Consider the following 20,998-nt stretch of genomic DNA (forward strand, 5'->3'; position numbering starts at 1 on the left):
AGGCATGTTAACAGTGAAGACCCTGTGTTTAAGGAAGGGTGCTCCACAGCTGAGACGGTTCTGTGGGCAGGGCTATGTTAGGTGGGTGGGAAATCAGCCCGTGAGCGGAACGACGCTCGGTGGGCGGAAGGACGCTCGCTGGGCGGAACGACGCTCGATGGGCGGGGCTTATCTCCGTCTGCAGACCAAGCTCACGGGGCAGGACTCCGCCCTGTGGGCGGAGCTTATCTCGGTGGGCGGAAACTACGACCTGAGAGAGGACCCTTGACTGGCTGCCTCATTCCGGAACTTCCTGGATCCTGCGGGTGCAGATGGCGTTACCTGGAGCTTAAACCCCTGCACGAGGGTATCGGAGGACTGGTGAGAGATTAATTAAAAAATTTTCCGGCGCGCTGGCGTGGAGTTTCCGAGCGTTGAGACAGGATTGGCCGTCCGCGGGCTGCTGCCGTCTGGAGGCTCCGTTCCGTCGTCGCTTGCTGCCTTAGGCAGCCCTACTCGGCCGCAGGCCTGCTGGCTCAGGCCTGAAACCCCCATGCCTGCTGGGCCTTCATCCCACGGCAGGGTACCAGCTTTGGGTTGTTCTGTTGTCACCAGTTTCCACGTGGTTGTTAGAGAAAATCCCTATCCCACTACCCCCCCAGCTAGGCTCTCACCTTCTCCACGAACCTTCGTCAAGTCCCCAACTCTATTGGATGTTTTCCTTTTGTGACTCCACTCGTATGCTGTCAGTTACAGCACCTATCTTTATGTTTCTTGTGTTTGTATATGTTTTATATGTATGTATATAGGTTCTGTACCACACTCGGTACATAGTAATTGATTAATGAATACTAGACGAATGGTTGGATTTTGGTTACTTATTGGAAGGATTTTAGATTATTTAATTTGGGGGTGGTTTATGTGTATTTTCTGCTTCTATAATAATCATGTATTTTCTACTGTGTTTATTTATTTATTTTTTTAGAAGGAGTTCTGTTGGGGTTCGGAAGCATTGCTGTCTCTGTTGTTCCTGAGGCTAGACATTGAAGGAGGAGAGATACAATGTGAGCAAAGGGAAGAAGGGAAGAATGTGCAAGGTGTCTTCAGAGAGTAATTAGTAGACTAGAGTCGGTATAGAGAAATAGCAGGAGATACCTTTGACAGATTTATGCTAGAGTCAGGTTTCCAGCGATATGTCAGGACAAAGAATATTGCTCCTTGTGGGTTGGAGGAGCCACTGAAGGATTTTAACATTGGGACGGTTCATTTCGTACCACTACGCAGGATAGACTTGAATGCATGTGGCTTAAGCCAGGGGTTGACAGTCTTTCCGTAAAGGGTCAAATAGTAAATATTTTAGGCTTTGCGAGCCACAGTTGTCGCAGGAAAGCAGCCACAGACAAAACATACATAATCGAATGGACGTAGCTGCGTTCTAATAAAACGTCATTTACAAAGACAGGTGCCTGACCTGATTTGGTCCATGGGTATAGTTTGTCCCAACCCAGAGTCTAACCAAATAGTCCTAGGGACTAAAGCAGTAACCCAGTCCTGAACTAGGCAGTACTAAATCATGCTTTTGTACTGCATTTTTATTTATATTTGAGAGACCACATCACATAATGAGAGCTCAGGATCTAGTCTGCTTGGCTTTGAATCTTGGCATTCTCTGACTACTAATAGTGCAGCAATGGGCAGATTAGCTTCTCTTTGCATCAGATTTTTTTTTTTTAATCTGTAAAATGAGGATAAAATAGTACCTCCTACAAAGTGTTGTTGTAAGGAGTAAATTAGTTAAAATACATAAAATGTTAGCATAGTGCTGTACATGTAGTAAAAGCTTAATAAATCTTAACTATTAATATTTTTTAAATTGTTCCTCATGTGCATTGTTAAAGACAGGTTTGAGAGATGTTTCTCAAGTAGAATTTATAGGCTTAGTGTGTTTAGCTATAAAACAAAGATAATACCTACAGTTTTTAGGCAAGAGCCATTCACATAGAGGTGATGTGGAAGTCATGAAAGTAATTTAACGTGGGGGTTAGGAGGTGTAAGATTAAGTACTGGTTTTGTGGAGGTGCACACAGGAGTGAAAATGGGGCAAGTAAAAAGGAATGAAAGAAGGAGGGAGAAGGGAGTCAGTCCTAGAGTATGAAAGGAACTGGAATGGAATAGCAGTATGTAAACTAGCAGAAGGATGGATGGTGATGGTTAGAATTGTCAGATGCTGCAGAGAGCTGAAAAAAAAAAAACAATTGTTGTGTTGAGAATATTAATTAATCTAACTGGCAGAAACTAATGTGGAGCCTCTTATGGGTCAGGTGCTGGAGATGCAGAAAAGAATTAGCTACACACTCTGCACTGAAACAGAAAAATCTAGTAGGACCAAAAGGACATGGAGATAATTTTTATACAAGCAGCAATTTTAAAAATAATCAGGAGGAAGGTGGAACTTCTTAGATTTAATTGGTACCTTTACTTCCAAAAACTGAAATTGATTTACAGTTCATGAACATGGGCAACTTAATTGAGCTCCTTTTCTTTCTTTCCTAGACAATGGCCAAGAACAAACTAAGAGGACAGAAGTCCAGGAATGTATTCCACATAGCCAGCCAAAAAGGCTTTAAGGTTAAAAATAAAGCAAAACCAGTTACCACTAATCTGAAGAAGGTTAGTATCACTTATGCACTCTGACTTTATTGTTTACAAGCAAAGCATAATTGTAAAGCTACTGAAAAACTGAATGCTAATATTTAAAATAGGTTCTTAGCCTTTCCTACAAAAGCATGATGATTTTAAACATTTGTTTTAAAAAAGAAAAAAAGATGAAGAAAAATAACCTCCCTTTCTTGAATTCAAATGTGCAAAAAGAAGAAAGCATTTTAACTGCAAATGTATGAGTCTCCAAGTAACAGTTTTAATAGTTTTCTCAGAGCATAGAAATCATAAAAAAACATGGTATGGAAAAGTTATCTCTTCAAGAAGCTTTCAACAGAGTCAAGACATGGAATGTCAGTCAACACCCATTCTTTTTCTCCTCAGTAATTCTTATCTCTGAAGATATCTAGAACTCAGATAAAAACCTAAAAATAGAAGATAAAATATTTTGTTTCTTAAAATACAAAATTTGAAAAGAAAGGAGTTACTTTATCTTTATTTCAAAATATTTGGGGAATGGGAAATTTCTTCAAGATTAAGTAGACTCCTTAAGAAGATTATTCAAGAAAATGTTTTCAAGCTTAAGTAGTAGGTGGAGTCACCTCTAGAGGACTTAGTAATTATCATAATAGTCCATAGAAATGTAACATTTTATCTTTCAGTCTTCATGAACTAGCTGAGTTAAAATTTTTGGTGGAGCAATTTCATGACTTTGGAAATGCTAAAAAGGAAATAAAGCTGGGTGATATGACTGGGGTTTGGGGGTGAGTTTTAGATAGAACTGTCTTCAGGGTTGACATTGAAGCCAAGACCTGCCTGATAGGAGCCAGTGATGCAAACTGCTGGGAAGTGTTGGAGCAGCATGTTCTAGGCAGAAAGAATAGTGAGTGCAAAGACCCCCAGCTGGGTGAAGGCTTGGTATATTTGAGGAAAATTATTTTGTTTGGATAGGAAGTCCTAGAAGCTTTATGGATGCTAATGGAAAAGATCTGTGGGTAGGCAGCCTGGTTGGAGAAAGTATCGGAACACTTTTCTGAGAAAGCAGCCTTAGGGAGAGGTCGTACAATCACCAGGTACTATATAAGCGGTAAATTGAAGTTGGTGGCCATGAACTTAAAGTGAAGCCAGTCAGCCAGCTATGATTTTTTAGAGCTTCAGTTTTGGGCTCCAAAAGGCTGATACTTGAGTTTAACTAGGTTGCCAGGCAAGTCTGATTGAGGGAGAGAAGAGAAGTAGAGTTAGGGTGTGAAGGAGTGACTGATTAGTGGTCATGGAATCTGTGCAGGCTAAAGGAAAAAGTGGGGATATGAAAATGTGAACAATAGTGAACTTGGTGGGAAAAGATTTCAGTGAGATTTAAGAATTATTAATAAAATAAGTGAATAGAAGGATAGGAGGTGGTGCAGTAACAGGTAATGATGCAGCCTAAGGTAATGCATGGGAGTGATGGCAAGGTAGGTCGTGGAAAAGACCCCTGGAGATGAGGACCTGAAGAGATTAAGAAGCCATAGGATAGGTTTTTGTTGTAGCCACTAAAAAGCGACGCCAGGCGTGAGAGGGGTCAGTGAGCCATGGTTTGAGATCTTTCACGAAGGAGCAAGTAATCATGGTGTTGATAGGTGACAGTAATGAGGAGAGGGGTGTCAGAATGTCCTGATGCATAAGATGCAAAAAAGCCAAAAGTTTTGAAGGAGAAATGGTTGGGGAGCAGCTGTGAAGAACAAGAATACCACCCCCACCTTTCAGATTCAAGTGAGGACGGCTGCAGGGGCCGCTGTCCTCAGGAGACTGCCAGGCACTTCTATCAAGGAAGGATTCAGAGACGTACTGTTAGAAGGACACTGGAAGCATGCTATCCAGGTTCCTCATTTTACAGATGAGAGACGATAGCACCGTAGCTTAGAAAGATAGTGGTCACATATTTTGGCCTGCTTATTCCAGGAAAGTCAACGTATGAGGTATATTCACATAATTCTTATTTTTTAAAAAACAGAACCTTTTGTCTGAAATGTCCCAATAAGACTAAGAATTTTAGTGTAAATTGTCTCCATAAATTGGTAGGATTGATAAGAGTTTATAGGTTTGGGGGGTAACAAGATTAAATTAAGGTTGCCTATATTTTTATCCTTAATGGTTGTGAGATCATGGATTAATGCTCTTTTTCTTTTTTTAAAAGATAAACATCATGAATGATGAAAAAGTTAACAGCGTGAATAAAGCTTTTGTAGATATGCAAAAGGTACTTGTACAGTTCGTAAAAGGCCTTTCCCTTGAACCTCTGCAGAAACAGCTGGTGAGTGGAAATCACTTCCTTTTGTTCTGGCTAATAAACTACAAATTTTCAAAGCCTGTATTGATTGTAATTTTTAGTATTTGGCTCTGTAGTATGTATAGCTTATTCAGACTTTAAAACATTGAGTCTAAAATATGGGAATTTATTGTTCTATTTCCAAAAGTACAACTAGAAGAAATTATATTGAATAATAGATATGTCAGTAGATTATGTCATTTTTGTTTGCTATTGTTATCTAAATTTTTAAATGTAATTTTCTCTCCAGATTCCTCAGCAGTGTCATGAAAACGAACCAGTTAATGTTGATGAAGCTACAAGATTAATGGCTCAGTTGTAATACACTGGTGATGCATCAAATTCTCCAAAAAGACCAATAAATTAAATGTTTTATACAATTTTATTTTTAAAAATCTTGTTAATGTACAGGCATTGGCACATTTTAAAAACAAACTACATAAACAGATCTTTCCTATAACCTAGGAAAGTGGAATGTCAGAAGTCAACAAAATGTGATAAACTTAAAGTGCTAAAACAGAAGGCACTTCACAAAATCTGTTCACTGAAACAGTTAATATATCCTAGTTTACACCCTTCACTTTATAAGTGGCAGTGAATGTCTGGATCAGAGGATACACAGAAATACGGACAGTCTCGTGGCAGTAAAAATGTAAGACAAACAAATGATGAGCCCTTGGCCAACTTTTTTGTTTTTGATGACCTTAAGTCTACTTTAACTTTCCTCTCATATAAGGAAAAAAACAGAAGGTTCAGAATGGGAGGAAAAGTTGAAATTCCAGAATGTAATTACTTGAGGGTAGGGAGTTGGTAGATATGAAATCACTTTTTCCCCTGAAGCAATCAGAATCCTTTGTTCTTATGGTTGAAGTTTTGTGAAGTAAAAAAGAAAGTATTAGGGAAGAACATTTCAGAATCAGTGAACTAAAAAGATGTTACATTCATTATTTTAAATACTTAGGTTAAGACGTCTAAAATGTTACACAGTTAGAGGTAGATAACAGTCCCAGGTTTCCATGGAATCTAATAATTTAGTATCTGGACATCAAACAGATCACAAACTCCTTCATTATCATCTAAATTAAAGTTGTAGTCATCTGCCGGGGTCGGAGAAAGCCGTAAAAGCGGAAACACTGCAAGCAAAAAATAAATTCAGTGTTAAAGATGGTTTCTACATACAGGTAATGATGTCTAACATAAAATACTATCAAAAACATCAAGCCAAATTATGTTTCCCCTGTTATACAGCAATTTTTTAAAAATATGTAATAGGAAATGTAATGATCAAATTAATGACTTATATTTTGTGTATATTTTGAAAGATTCTTCTTTAAAGACATTTTATGCATTGATTATAGGTGTTAGCTTGAGAAACAAGTTAGTTTTTATTGGTTGAACTTGTCACTAAAATTTATGATTCAGAAACACTGCTCAGAGTATTTTCTCTGATCTGCTAAATAAGCTACCACTTCGAAAACAGAGAAAGGAACTAGACATAAATTAATAAATATGCTGAAATTCTCTGCTTTTACAGAAGTGTTTGATAAATGTCTAAGTGGTTACTGTGCCATTGGCTAATTTAACAGCTGCTACTTCCTAGGTCTCGGCTATACATATTTGTTAGGAACCAGGACTCTGAATCCAAGAACTTTTAGAAAGGTGAGGCCCAGAGAGTAATTGTTAAAGTAACTACCATATTATAGCTAGTTGATTTTTAAGAATTACTTCAGATTAGACGATGATGTGGCTAATCTTAGTAATACTGACTTCACATTGGCAGCTTGAAGTTGGCCATGGTAGGAGTATTTACAAAACTGTTTTCAGATTTCCTGTTGACTCAGATACACTGTTTTACTCTTCTTGGCCAAATTCTTCAGGTGTAAAAAGGGCTAGTATGCCAACAATTTAGAACTTTATTCAGTAAAAGTGATGAGTATCCCCTTATGAATTCTTTTTCCTCAAAATGCAGGCAAAAAAATCTGAAGGATGCCTGTAACTTACTATGAATCATCATAGTACATTAAGCAGTTAAAAAATATAGGTTCTTCATTTCTTTTAAATCATGTGCCACTCATAAATTCTAGAAAAGCATTATTGATGTATAAGGTTATATTTATTAAAATTTTTAACTACTTACCATCAGAAGACATTAACTCATCAATGATATCTCCACTAATAGATCCCGCTGGAAAAAGAAATGTGATAAAGCTTTTTTTACACTTCTCTTTATATATTTTAACAGCAAAAAGGCAGTTACATTTAAACAGCATATATTTAAACACAGTATATATTAAGCACAGTTATATTTAACATCAGCATCTTGATTAAAAGTACGAAATTAGGGCTTCCCTGGTGGCGCAGTGGTTGAGAGTCCGCCTGCCGGTGCAGGAGACACGGGTTCGTGCCCCGGTCCGGAAAGATCCCACATGCCGTGGAGCGGCTGGGCCCGTGAGCCATGGCCGCTGAGCCTGCACGTCCGGAGCCTGTGCTCCGCAACGGGAGAGGCCACGACAGTGAGAGGCCCGTGTACCACACACACACACAAAAAAGTACGAAATTAAAGTACTAGAACTTCATGGAAACAGAATTTTCATGACAACTAATCTGTACCTGGCATTACTTTTAAACTTCTGAACTCAAGATGTAGCCCCAAAAACTCATCATTGTTTTCCCAAAACTGACTCCTCAGTTTTTAAAGTCAGTGTTACCATAATGCTCCCTATGACTCAACCTTAAAAGTGCAACATCACTTTACAGTCCTCCTGTTAACTTTATCTTCAGATCTCACACATCAAAGGTTACTTATTTTGCCTAAAGAGTATTTCTCAAATCTTCCTTATTTCTCTTTCCAGTCCCATTGTCATCACCCCACTTTAGCCTCAATGTTCTCTCACAGTTGCATAACTGCAAACATCTTATCTTCTGTCTTCATTGCCTCTAATCTCTTCTTCCCAGGGCCAGAAGTCTCTTCTTTCCTAATGACGTTACTTCTGTGTTCACCAGTATACAGTTCTAAACGTGCCACTTCCCTGGTCACAAATCTTCATTGGTTTATAGGTCAAAGTCCTAACTCAGTCTGATATTCAAGGCCCTCTCTAATCTGGCCCCAAATTGTTTTCTTTACTATTTCCAAATACAAAATCATGTACGGAAATGAAATGCTCAAAAGTTTCTTTAATGCTTTGTGAAAGCCAATGTACTAATTGTGTCTGAGCTAAACCATAAACCTGCCTACTTTATTCTTCCCAATTAGATTATAAGCTTTTGAAAGATGACACTTTCTGTTGTGCATCCCTGTGGCCTATGGTGTGGAAATACTTATAGGGGAAGGACATGGGCAACAAGAAGCTGAAAAATATTCTGTGTCCAGTAAGATCTTTTTAGGCTCACTCTTACCTATTGTGAACTCAAAGAGTAGACCACATCCCAAAAGGATAAAGGTAAAAATAAACAAAGTGGAATATATACAATATAGTTATTTTAAATTATCTGCAATACTACGTCTAGATTGCATGGCAATCATTCATTCAGCAACCATGGGTCCTTTATTTGCAACCACTAAGGAGTTGGTAAATACCTAGCCATGTAATAACCAAGGGAAAGGACTGGATGCTGAGGAAATTTTATAAATTTAAGAAATGTGGCCCCTATTCCTGATGCCCAGTTTTTAGCTATTTATCATTTCACAGATCAAACAACTTAGGAAGGCAAGATTTCCTAAATAATTGGAGTTGAGACCACTTATCAACTATAAAACTAAGCTTTCCAAATAAAAAGTATAACAATAGAGAATACAGAGAAACAGGAGACATAAGTCACTATAGTTGTCCCTAGTATGATTTTTATTAAACATAGAACAAATTTCAATTATATATACTAGAGTTACTAAGTGATAAAAGAACCTTACAAAGTAAATCGCAGATAAAAAGCTGACATGTAAATAGTAAAAGGGGGGTGGGGGAACAAATCTGGTTTAATTCCAAAAATGGAATCCTAAGGAAAACTGCAAATATATATATTTACACAGTCTATGAAACAACTAGTAGTAGTATAATTAAAGATAGGATCTGTTTTTTAAATTTTCCTCATAATACATATTCCAGTGCTGGGCACACAGAAGACACAAAATTAATACTTGTTGATCAGGTTTACTATTTTGCCTCCTATACTAGATAATAAAATAACATCACAATTGAGAAATTCAGAAAAGCTCTCCAACTTGTTCAACACAGCATTCATATTTTCCCCTCTACTTTTTAAAACAAAGACTCTGAACCCACCTGAAGATAAGTCTGTGGCTGGAGTCTGCTGAAGATTCTGGCTTCTTTCGGAGACATGTTGCTCAGGCAAGTTCTGAGTTGCCATGTTGGATTTCTGTGGAGGCACTGGAGTCGAGGGCTGAGAGGAAGGCTGTGTGAGGTCATCAGGTGGGGGAACAGGAAAAACCACGGGCTTAGAGGAGCTGGACTCTTTATTTATAAGCAGCACGTGGATAGGTCCGGAATGACTCTTTAGATTGATCTGGTATTTCTTTTGTCCATTCTGACCCTTTGAAGTTAGTGGGCACAAACAAATGAATAAAGGCCAACATTTCTAGGTAAGCTGAAACATTAAAAATAAGACAGGCAAAGCTATAGGGACTAACTACGAGAAAATTAAGCCGCTAAGTCAAAACATAGAGACCTAGAATGGGATATTGAGTGCTATAAACCACTTGCCCCTAAAAGTAAGCTTTTCTTAAATACTGGGCAACTCCCAGTTGTAGAATTCTGGAAACCATCTATTTGTGTGTAATTATACATGTCAGTGTGCAGCAGCACTCCAAGCATTCTCCACATATATGGAACCCTGTCCCCTGGCATCGGCCGCCATGGATGTGGTCATCTGAATGTGCGGTCTTAAATGGCAGCTATTTCACAGGTCGAAACTTTTTTTCATTCAGCAAAGCACAAAGACAACTGAGTTTTCCTACAGAGATATAAATGTAAAGTCCCTCCATTTCAAAAAGGTAATTTGTATCCCGAGGCTTCAGAAACCAGTAATGTAAACGCCTAAATACAAAGTTCTAGAATAGCTGGGAGAAGAGAGGGAGGTGGTAACAGTAATTTTTTCTACCTCTTTTTTGATTGTTATAGTTTTCAAATCAGTTTGTTTCAGGAAATTTGAATCTGAAAACTAAAATCATGAAATTTATATTAGCATAGAGTCAATAAATATCTCTGACTCAATAAGCCAGAAAATGTTTTTTAAAAGACCTAATTTAAAGCAATATATTATTGTTGATATTTAAAGTGAACTTTTTCCTCAGGATTGTTATATTGGTTATAGATATAGTCAAACTGATCTTTTAAGATTATTGACTATATCATTACTCATTCCTTGATGTCTTCTAGCTCAAATAAAATCAAATTTTAAGAAAAGTTAAATGTTAAATGATTCATTCAGTCACTTCCATAATTTTACCAAAGTACTGAAGACATCTAAATTCAGATATCAGTACTTTCAAACAGACACCTTAAAAGCAGTAACTTGAAAGTGTTTGCAATTAGCTCATGTTCAGCTAAAGAAAATATATTTGTCCCTCTTGGAACAGTAGATCCATTTTAACAAAAGTTATCCTACATACATACCATTTCTGGAATAGGTACCTCCAGCTGTGTACCAGAAGGTGCTTGAATGGCCAAAAGTGTATCACCTGGTCAAAAAAATTAAGAAATAAAGATTTTTACATTTTAGAAAATACTACTGATCCTGTAATACAGTGGCCAAGAGTGTGGGTTGGCCAAGAGTGTGGGCTGTGGAGTCAGAATGCTTGGATTTGAATCCCAAGCTAGGTAACCTTGGGCTTTGGTTCTTAATTCTGTAAAATGGAGGCAATATAACTTACTGCATAGGGTTTTTTTTGAGGATTAAATGAGGCAATATATGTGTTAGACCTTAGAACAGGTTAAATGTGTTAGCTCTATTCTCATAAACAAACTGCTTTCACCCAATCTCATGTCAAGTCTGAGATTCTTGAAACCTTTTAGCCTTAGTTAAATAACACTGTTTAGTTGAAGTATTTATACTACTTAAATGACTGGAGACACTAAAGATTAGGTATGATACAGTGAAATCTTAAGCTTAAGTGAACTTACTTTTGAAGCCAAATTCTACAGCAGTCTCTGCTGAGTTGAAGATTAAAAATACTTCCCCCTTTCTTTGAAAACTTGGGAAATATGATGGCAAAGTAGAGCAATAAGCCCACATATATTACCAACGTAATCTTAGATGAAAGTCAGATTCCACTTGGCAAGGTGTTCAGCAGATTATTTTTTGTATGTGCATGATACAAGACTGTCCTCTTTTAATAGGTCATGCACAATTAAATATAAATCTGTATGCAAAATTTCATTTTACTTGTATTATATATATTATGGAAATACAGCCCCCACCGCCCATTTTAGTTACTAATATATTGTCATCTTAAGGGGAAAACATGGAGGCTGGGGATGGAATAGGGTGAGGAATAATTTTCCTGATAATAAAATGGATAAACCTCACTCTGTCCTCATGCTTTCTTTGGGTTCCATTTGTGACCAGCACACTTGCTACATATATTTTCATAAACAGTGCCAATGAGAACCGTGTTCTAGTTCAAGTTTAGTCATTGACTCTGTGATTCTGTGACTTTGAGGCTGTTGCTTAATCGCTGACTTAGGTGCCTCTCCCACACATAGTTTATACCTACTGATGTGGGCAATGAAGTGAAAGCAGGGAAAAGCAGTTATTGTCATGGAAACAGAAATGAAAGCAGCCTATCAACACATGGCACTGTAGAGTGAAACCCAAAAATGTCCACAAGTCCTGAAAATAATGACTTAGGGTGAGTGCATGGAGAATTTTGAATCACGTTACACTAAATAGGTTGATTACAGGAAGAATGTAAGAAAAAATTTACTAACAGTACTTACCATTAAAGCAATTACAGATGTCTTCATGAGTTACATAGGAAAATGTACTGTCATAGAGTTAAGGAAACAACATTTATATCAAGGTCTAGACATTTAAATTAAGATAATAAATCTGAAGGCCAAAATAAAATGACCAAATGCATGAAGGGACTGTCACATATGGTCAGATGAAAAACAACACAAGTCTTCAGTCTGAAAAGGCAAAGACAATCACATAAAGGTCCATAAGAGAAGTGTCCATCCTTTGCTCTAAGAAGAAGCCACTTTTGATTTCTCTGTCATTGAGAACTCTTGGGAGAGAGATGGAAAACACATTCCTCATGGAGACAGGAGCTTCAGGGGGAAGGATATTGATGGGAAAAAGGATGCTCTCAGTGGGAGTGAAGAGCAACTATACAAGCCTCTGCATCGAGAATCTTCTTGGGTCATGGTTTGGGGAATTGGGAGTGGCCACAATCTTGGAAAGCAGTGCAGCAAAATGCATGATCAACTAGTTCAATGCTTTTTGAATCTTGGGGTTCCACAAGGCACAGTTGAAGACCCCCATTATTATCAAACTGTTAAGGAGTTCTGATCATAGAAAGGAAATAACAAATGAGATCATGGACTTGTTCACCAAAGACAAGACAACACAAAAAATAAATTGTATACATTAGTCAAAAGTTCATAAGAGGTGGTACCAGATAAATGTAGTTAAAATGTTCCATATGACTACAGGTAAGTTCACAAATCAAGAGAGTCACAGATATCTAAGAGAACACAATGACTATAAGAAACACATGGAGTATATCACTAATGATGTTTCCTCCCAGTACAATAGATACTCCAGCCTTGGAACCCCACCCTCCAGTAAATACTGTCTTAGGGTTAATGTTAGGTGGAATGTATCCTGGACTGATTGCAGGCCTGTAATATTTCATTTTCAAACCAAAATTAATTTTTTAAAACTTTGAGAGCTGCTGAATTTTTACTACTTCAGAACACTGAATGATTTAAGTACAGAACAATGATTTAAGTATGTCTATGCACTTAACAATGACTTCCAAATTCGTAGACCCCCTAAGCACACTTTAGCTAGCATGTTACGTCCTATCAATGGGTAGACTGAATGTAGGTGAATTTGTTTTTCTCAATGCAACACAGTAATGATGCTAACTGATGCACTGTATAACTTAAAAAGGTAAAAATTTTAAAATATTAGTATAAATCAGAATTATAAAATTAAAATGTTATATTCACTAGCAAAACTGAACTCTGAAAACACTAGAATAAAGTAACTGATCTTCAGACTGAAAGAATATGTAGATATTATGTATATGTATAGCGTATTTAAAAGGATATCTATTATTAATGGAGTCGTCCATCACATTTTTGATGCTTTGCTGTAGCCACAACTTCTGCTGATCAAGTTCTCTTTCCTTCAGTTCTAGATCTTCAATTTCGGCTTTAAGATATCTTAATCTATCTATGACTTCTTTAGTATTACAGCCAGCACCTACACCTCTTAAAAACATATGAGAATTAATATCCCCAGTATCAGACCCAGTTAAACATCACTTAATTTTTGTAGTAGTAAAACTCACTGAATATATTCAAGACAAAAATCTTTACACTCTTCTAAAAATCAAGCATTAAAATCCTTAGAAAATTTAAGCACCATATACCTCTGAATATGTTTGCTTAGACAATTTATTGCCAAGAACAACCAAAGTACACAAATTCTCAACATGTTCTAGTGTGCTTTTTGTCTTCTAGAAGGTCAGGCTGGTGACTGAGGCACCAGAGGATGTCAAAGTCAAATTGTCACACTGCAAGTCTCACTATATGGACTGAGATACTGGTAAAACACATTATAACCTTTTAATATATTTTGGTGGGATTTTTGGCTAAGATAAACCAAAAAATTAAGGCTAAAGGGGACAAATTTGTGGAACAGAAAGTGTTTATCACACTCAAACATACAACAGTTAACAAATGACAACATGCATTTCAACTAACCATTATTTACAAAGTACATAATCCTGTGTATAAGACACAGTTCCTGTTTTCAAGGAGTTTATATTAGGCGGGCAGATAAATACTTAAGCAGAGAGGAATTAATAATACAAAGCAGTATGCAGTGTGTACCAAATGAGTAGCTTGAGGGAGAAAGTAAGATCTGAATTTTAAGAGTGTAAATTAAACAGTGGAGTGAGCAAGGGGACATCCCAACATAGAAGTGACACATACAGAAGCCCAAAGAGGTGTGTCCAGGGACACAGGTGGGGCTGGTGTGACTAGAGTAGATGGCTGAAATAGAGGCCTTCGGAGAGGCAAATGGTAGAAAGGTCAGATCTTACAGAGCACTGAGAAGAAAAAGAAAGGTTTTAGAACAGAGTACTGGTTTGTAACTTACTTCCATTGTATACTATTTTTTGACTTTTTTTCAATTAGGTCAATTCCTTCCAAGACATTGGTGATATCATAAATTCTTCTCTTTTGCCTCACTGCCAAAGTATCTGCAGCCTGTTTAAAAAAAAAAAAAAGGAAAGAACAATGAAATAAATTACATTTCGTATTTTAAGGCCAAAAAGGCTTTGGTTATTAAGGTCACAGCATGAGAGCCCAATCCTAAATCTGACCCAGTCAGCTGCTTGGGTATGTGCAAATCAACCCTCAAACACTGAAAATACCAAAGAAATTATTCCATTTAAAAGCCAGCAGATGTTGGAATAAGAAAAAAAAATGAAGAAGTCGTGACACGAAGCCCACAAAAATTAAAGAACACAATAAGAATACTTCATATCACCTTATGGGCTAATCCTGAAAAGGCACTGCTAATTGTCACTTCCTATCTTATTTCTCCGTTCATAAACAGTCTGGTCTAAAATCAGCCTTAATTACTTTTTAAAACTTTGAAAAATTATGTCAGCAGCTTTTAAATAATGAAGTCAAGATACTTGGGGGGAAATTCTGAATTATACACACACTGTAATACCTTGAAAGACACAATCTGCATTTTTTAAACTCACAGTGAAAAGAGAGGAATGATCATGCCATCCCAACACAAAGCATAAAATCTACAAGAAATCAAAATCTATAGCACAAGGTTTTGGTACTAGCAAACACAAAAGCTTGGTAGTTTCACTCACATTAGGTAAGACCAATGAAAATAATTAACGCTATCATGTCATGAATGAATTGAGGAATGCTGGACAGTTCTTCTAACTAGTTCTCACTCACATGTCTGACATTTGTTCCCCAATAGTACAAACAGAACCTCTAAGACGAGGTTACCTTACAGCTCTTTTTTTCAGAGTGGATTAGACAACAGACTATCTTGAATGTGGAGTCACATTTTAAGATTCATGGTAGTAATGAAAAAACACATTTATGTCCTTACTGACAATATTCAGTACATATGTACAAGATTTCGTTTCATATAGTTAGTTACCAACTACCCCAGGGCTTGCTTCCTTCCACAGGGGGCATGTGCAACCAACAGCAACTGCTTGCTTCACAGGCATGTGGAATCTGTAAGTGAAATGTCGGTTCTATCAATCTAGTCGTTGTGTTACCAAAAATACCGGTTACTGTTGTCCAATCACACAGGTCTTCGGGAAGGGGATTCATGCCTCAAACAGTGGACTAGGAGGGTAAGTAGGAAGTGGCAGAGAGAAGGAAGAACCAGAGCGTGAGGCTGTTTGAACCCCCAACTCTGACTAGAGTTTGGCTCCATCTCTTCTAGAAAACGAGCAAATGAAAAAGAGGACTAGGCATTGTTTCATTGATATCCTCTTCCTTGTACTTAGCAATTTCCTCTCTGTTTCACCTACCATCGTAGAGTTTCTGTCCTTGAGTGTGAGGCTGTCTTTCTGAAGAGCAATCATCTACCGCAAAGCTAACTGTAAAATCTTAACTTGTGAATTAATGTCTCACTTCCCTCTTGAGAAGTAGCCCACAGCACTCCAAGCCAGCTCTGTGTTATCCGTAGCTACAGACTCAACACACAAAAGCCGTCACAACCACAGCAACAGCTCACCAGGTAGGGTATTAAAATATGTTTGTATGAACCAGATCACATAGCTATTCTAGGTCACTGGGCAAAGAGCCATGAGATCTCACTTTTAGCTCAAAATTTGTAAAAAAGTATCTCATTTATAATTTATTACTGCTTAACAATTATAAAATTAAACACTTGATTTCCAAATCTAAGCATTATTTCTTAAATATCTTTCTATTTAAATATATATACATGATCAACATTAAAAAGGATCTCCAGGAAGCTTTTATTTTAGCAGCTGCATCATCCTTCTGAAGTCAGGTTCTGGAGCCAGGCACACCACGATCCAACCCCAGCCCTGCCACTTCCTGTCTTCAGTTGGCTTCAAACTCATTAAACCTCACTTCCTTTTTAGAAAATGGATAACAACACATGCTGAATTGTGGGGATTAAACTGGATAATCTTAGCACAGTGTCTGCTGCATAATTTAAATATTGGTAAGTAACTGCCTCATCATCAAATACAGGTTGAAACAAGAGATCATGGGTAAGTTAGAGTTTGCATGTATACGAACCTATCATATTTTATGTAGTGTTTTTAAAAGTTGCGTGTGAATTCTTAAAGTTTTATTAAGTAGTCCAAGACCTTTGTACTTAATAAAATCATACAAGGAATCACCACCACCTTCATTCATTCATTCAGCACCCACGGGGTGCCAGGCTCGTCTGGGTCTTAAGGATACAGTGGTGACAGAATGAAGTAGCCCACGGCACTCCCTCTTTTGAGGTCAGGGAGTTAATAATGTACAAAGAATTATGTTAGAAGGAATGCATGTAGGAAGGTGCTATATTTAATAGGATTTTCAGAGAAGAGCTCCCTGATAAGACGACATTTGAACGGAATGAAGTGACCCCTGGGAACACCTGGCAGTAAGTGCAAAGGCTCTGAAGTGGGAGATGCTTAGGTCCTTCAAGAAAAGGCGGGCAGGCCAGTGTGGCTAGAATAGTGATTGAGAGGGAGAATGGGAAGGGGGTGTGTAACAAGAGGAGGAAGAAAGGGGAAGGGGAAGAGAGACAGGGAGACAAAGATGATAACCTGGAAGAGGTAGCAAGGGGCCAGATCACTGGGGTCTTGCAGGCCACTGTAAAGACTTCAGCTTTTACCCCCAGTAAAACAGAAAGTCACTGGAAGGCTCTGGGAACATAATGATTTGGCTCCACATTTTCAAAGGTTCTCTCGGGCTGCTCTGGGTGAAAGAAAAGAAGCCAGTGAGAAAGCAATGGCAATAATCCATTCAAGAGATGGCCATGGCTTGGTGGAGGGGGAGATTGTGAGAAGTGGTGAGATTCAGGATCTGTATTTTTTAGAGCTTTTTAAAATTTTTTTACAGCTTTATTGGATTATAATTTATAATTGCTTTACAACATTGTGTTTGTTTCTGCTGTACAACAAAGTGAATCAGCTATATGTATACACATATCCCCCCACTCTTGAGCCTCTCTCCCACCCTCCCCATCCCACCCCTCTAGGTCGTCTCAAAGCACCGAGCTAATCTCTCTGTGCTATACAGCAGCTTCCCACTAGCTATCTGTTTTACACATGATAGGGTACATATGTCAATGCTACTCTCTCAATTCGTCCCAGCCTCCCCTTCCCCCACTGCGTCCACAAGTCGGTTCTCTACGTCAGTGTCTCTATTCCTGCCCTGCCACTAGGTTCATCAGTACCATTTTTCTAGATTCCATATATATGCATTAATATATGGTATTTAGGATCTATTTTGAAGGTACAGCAAGCAGGCGATCCTGAGAAAGGAATCAAGAGTAACTCTTTGGTTTTTGACATGAGCAACTGGAGATGAGGAAGGTTGCAGGAGGAATAGGTTTGGGACACTGAAAATAAGGAACACGGCTTTGGACATGTTGACTTCCAGGGGGGAGAAATCAAGAAGGCCACTGGACATTGGGAGTGTGTGGGTTAGGGGAGAAGTCCAAGCTAGAGATACAAATTCAGAAGCCATCAGTAAAGAAGACATTTTAGGACACTGGATGGAACCTACTGGATTCACCTAGGAGGTGAGCATAGAAGGAGAAGATGTCTAAGGGCCAACCCTGGGGTTCGCCAGTATTTAAGATCCAAGAAATGAGGGGCAACCTGCCACTGAAGTAAGAGAAGTAGGAAGAGTGGGGTCTTGGAAGCCAAGGGAAGAGTGTAAGAAAGAGTGACCATATTAAGTATCGCTGGCAGGGAGACCTGATTCACTGAGACCTGATCCATGGATTAGACTTTGGAAAGATCCCGAGTGACCTTGGTCGGCGCCGTTTTGACAGAGTGGCGGAGTAGAAAGCCTTCATGGAGAGATTCCAGGACACAGTGGAAGGAAAGCTGGAGTGGACAGCTCTTCTGAAGATTTCTGCTGCAAAGAGGAACAGAAATGGGGCAGTAGATATAGGGAATTGTGAGGTTTCCCCAGGAAGTTTTTTTTTTCCCTTCATTTCTCTTTTCTTTTAAAGGTGGAGCAATTTCAACATGCGAGTATGCTGATAGGAATGAGCCAGTAAAGGGGGAAGAGGGATAATTCATGATGCAGGAGAGAGAAGGGGCAACCAATAAAGAAACAGCAGTAAGTAGGCAAGGGGGGATGTGAATCAGACTAGCAGAGGATCAGCCTTACATAATAAGAGGGCATATTAATAACTGAAGCTCATCAGAGTGCCCAAGTGCAGCTGTGGGTACGATAGTAGACAAGGTAAGGGGAGAGGTTAGACACTTCCTTCTGGTTGCTTTTTTTTTCTCATCAGTGGAGGTGGGAGTGGAGGAGTGAAGGGGGAGAGGGGTTTAGTGGTTGAGAGAGGAGAAGTGTGAAATCCTCATCTAGGAAAGCCAGAGAATAAGTCATGTAGAAGGAATGCTGGACCTCACTATGGTCCTGTTCAAGTTAGTGGTCCTGAATTTAAAGTGAGAGCCATCAGAATCACTGTGCATTTTCCTGCGGCCCTGCAGAAAGGCTGGGGTGTTGTCAAGGGACAGGCAGGGAAAAAAATGGGTGCATCCTCATCCCATGCTGGCACCGTGGCTGTTGAATGCACATGAGTATGCATCAAATTTACTTTAAAAGTTTACATTTATCATTCTAGGACCTGACCTATATAGCCATAGGGAAGCATCCGTTAGATGCTCACTTTTTCAGGAAAAACAAACATAACCCTCTGAAAGGCATAGATCTCCCCTCCAAATATTAAACTCTTTTCTAAAAATATGTCACCAATGGTGAACAAACTGATATCCACAGGTGGAACAAAATTAAAACTTGTGATGCTTTTAAGAGGTGGACAAGTCAAATAAAACCTAAGAGCTGAGAGCGATCACATATAAGTGCTAAAAAGGGCTTTAAGAATTTTCTGGCCCCACCCCTTCACTTGAACAAATGAGTCCACTAAGACCAGTGTTAATTCTGGGAGGGAGAGAGATTATGTGGTAGCTTTATTTGGATTAGGATTAGTTGCGGCTCATTTGCTCAAGGATGTTCTTCCGGTGCAGCCTGATGCTTCATTCAAAAGGGCTGATATAAACACAGTAACTCTGGAAACATCCTGTCTTTCAGGTTCTCCATCTGTAAAGCAGGTACTTTACTCTCTTCCAGGACAACAACTGTTGACACATGTGCACTCAATGTCTTAGCTACTGTGCTACAGAGACTAACGTTACAGTGAGGAGGGCCACATCCAAAAATCAAAACTGTGCAATACAAACACTACAAGGGACTTTCCTGGTGGCCCAGTGGTTAACACTCTGCGCTTCCACTGCAGGGGGCACAGGTTTGATCCCTGGTCGGGGAACTAAGATCCCGCATGCTGCACGGCACGGTAAAAAAAAAAAAAAAAAAAAAAAAAAAAAAACCACTACAAAACATCAGTTAGTTATATACACATGCATACAGACATGCCCAAGTGATGGGATCCTGGATATAAGGTGGAAGGACCCCAGGTAATACACCAAGATTGCCTATGAAATATTTTAATGAGAATTTAAAAAAAACTGTGCTCGATGGTATGTTGCTTTATCTCATGGTAAGATTACTAGCTAATTTCAAACACTGTTAAAGATAATTGAGATGTAGAATGTTTGATTTCAACCCACAGTTAAGAAGAACCATTTATAAGCCAGTAATTGGATAATTGTGTAATAGGATCTTTCACAGATGTTATCTAACTTAATGCTCACAACTGCTTTGTAAAGTAGGTATCATTCTCCCTGTTTTATAGGAAACAGACTCAGAAGGCTAATGAATAATCAGGTGGAATCTGGCATTAATTATATATTCATGAAATAAATTTGTGGCAAAACATTTTCAAATGGACTTCTATTATTTTTAAAGACTGGTGGACCGTCATAAGTTCCCAAGCTATACAAATGCACTGAGTAGCAATTCGAGTACAACTAGTCTGCAGGTGGTTCCATCTAGAGTGTATAAAATGGTCTGAAAAGGCAGAAAGATCTTCATTTCCACTTATTATTCAAAAATAATAACCAGTAACAAAAAAACTGTAAGCATATCTAAGTCTTCGGGACATGGCTAACACCTGGCAGAATGAGGATGAAAAAATGAAACAGTCCTGTAAAGTAGAGACAAAGTGTTATAGGAGACTGAAAAAAGAGAGATTACTGGAGGTGGGGGCAAAACAGGAAAGAGTTCCTGGAGGAGGCTGCTGTGTGCTTTCAATGCATCTGTAGAGGATGTTACATCAGGAAGGAAATTAAATACCCCAAAAATAAATAACTTACTTTAAGGCTACAAAGGGCTTCCTCCAGAAGCAGCGCTAAGCACACAAGTGTTTTAATGAGTAAATCTCCCCCGAAGAAATCTCTCCTTAAAAAATCTGCAGTGCTTTCACTACCTCAAACTAACTACTACTCTATATGATATTTTTAAGTGCATAAGCTTTAAATTTGTTCTAATTCTTAAATTTTTTTAATAAACTCTGCATAAGCTTTTGAAAAGAAACTTCATTTGTACTGCCTTACTCAAGTCACCCAAGATTTCTCAAAAGAAAAAAGAAGACACTTGATAAAATATCTATTTAAGTAGGAAAAGCCTGCTGAAACTCAGCTCTAGA

At 38.4% G+C, this 20,998-nt stretch overlaps 2 protein-coding genes across 4 annotated transcripts in view; one reads left to right on the plus strand and one right to left on the minus strand.

Moving 5' to 3' along the window:
- Positions 1-201: 201 nt before the first annotated feature.
- Positions 202-5,325, plus strand: RBIS (ribosomal biogenesis factor). 2 transcript variants are annotated; one of them, XM_067711963.1, is made up of 5 exons: positions 202-360; positions 965-1,043; positions 2,533-2,649; positions 4,814-4,930; positions 5,196-5,325. In XM_067711963.1, exons 3-5 carry the CDS (start codon positions 2,536-2,538, stop codon positions 5,265-5,267), a joined length of 303 nt encoding a protein of 100 aa, XP_067568064.1. In that variant the 5' UTR covers positions 202-360; positions 965-1,043; positions 2,533-2,535; the 3' UTR covers positions 5,268-5,325. The 2 variants fall into 2 exon arrangements, with proteins under 2 accessions (XP_067568064.1, XP_067568065.1); XM_067711964.1 differs by lacking the exon at positions 965-1,043 and having other exon boundaries at positions 203-360.
- The window catches only part of E2F5 (E2F transcription factor 5), a 28,755-nt gene continuing 13,065 nt past the window's right edge, over positions 5,309-20,998 (minus strand). Inside the window, exons 2-9 of one of the 2 annotated variants that reach the window (XM_067711961.1) lie at positions 14,294-14,403; positions 13,238-13,401; positions 11,899-11,940; positions 10,576-10,640; positions 10,061-10,120; positions 9,226-9,493; positions 7,083-7,130; positions 5,309-6,078 (exon numbers count right to left, since the gene is read on the minus strand). In XM_067711961.1, the coding sequence (XP_067568062.1) occupies positions 5,969-6,078; positions 7,083-7,130; positions 9,226-9,493; positions 10,061-10,120; positions 10,576-10,640; positions 11,899-11,940; positions 13,238-13,401; positions 14,294-14,403 (867 nt within the window). In that variant the 3' untranslated portion in view covers positions 5,309-5,968. The remainder of the gene's footprint in view (positions 6,079-7,082; positions 7,131-9,225; positions 9,494-10,060; positions 10,121-10,575; positions 10,641-11,898; positions 11,941-13,237; positions 13,402-14,293; positions 14,404-20,998) is intronic. The other variant, XM_067711962.1, reaches the window with a different exon arrangement.

The sequence above is a fragment of the Pseudorca crassidens genome, chromosome 17 (genome assembly GCF_039906515.1).
Source record: "Pseudorca crassidens isolate mPseCra1 chromosome 17, mPseCra1.hap1, whole genome shotgun sequence".
NCBI classification, from domain to species: Eukaryota; Metazoa; Chordata; class Mammalia; order Artiodactyla; family Delphinidae; genus Pseudorca; species Pseudorca crassidens.

Coding starts and splice junctions, on each gene's coding strand:
- RBIS (XM_067711963.1), top strand. CDS start 2,536: ATGGCCAAGAACAAACTAAGAGGACAGAAGTCCAGGAATGTATTCCAC. Junction 2,650..4,813: donor TTACCACTAATCTGAAGAAG/GTTAGTATCACT, acceptor TTTTTTTAAAAG/ATAAACATCATGAATGATGA. Junction 4,931..5,195: donor AACCTCTGCAGAAACAGCTG/GTGAGTGGAAAT, acceptor TTTTCTCTCCAG/ATTCCTCAGCAGTGTCATGA.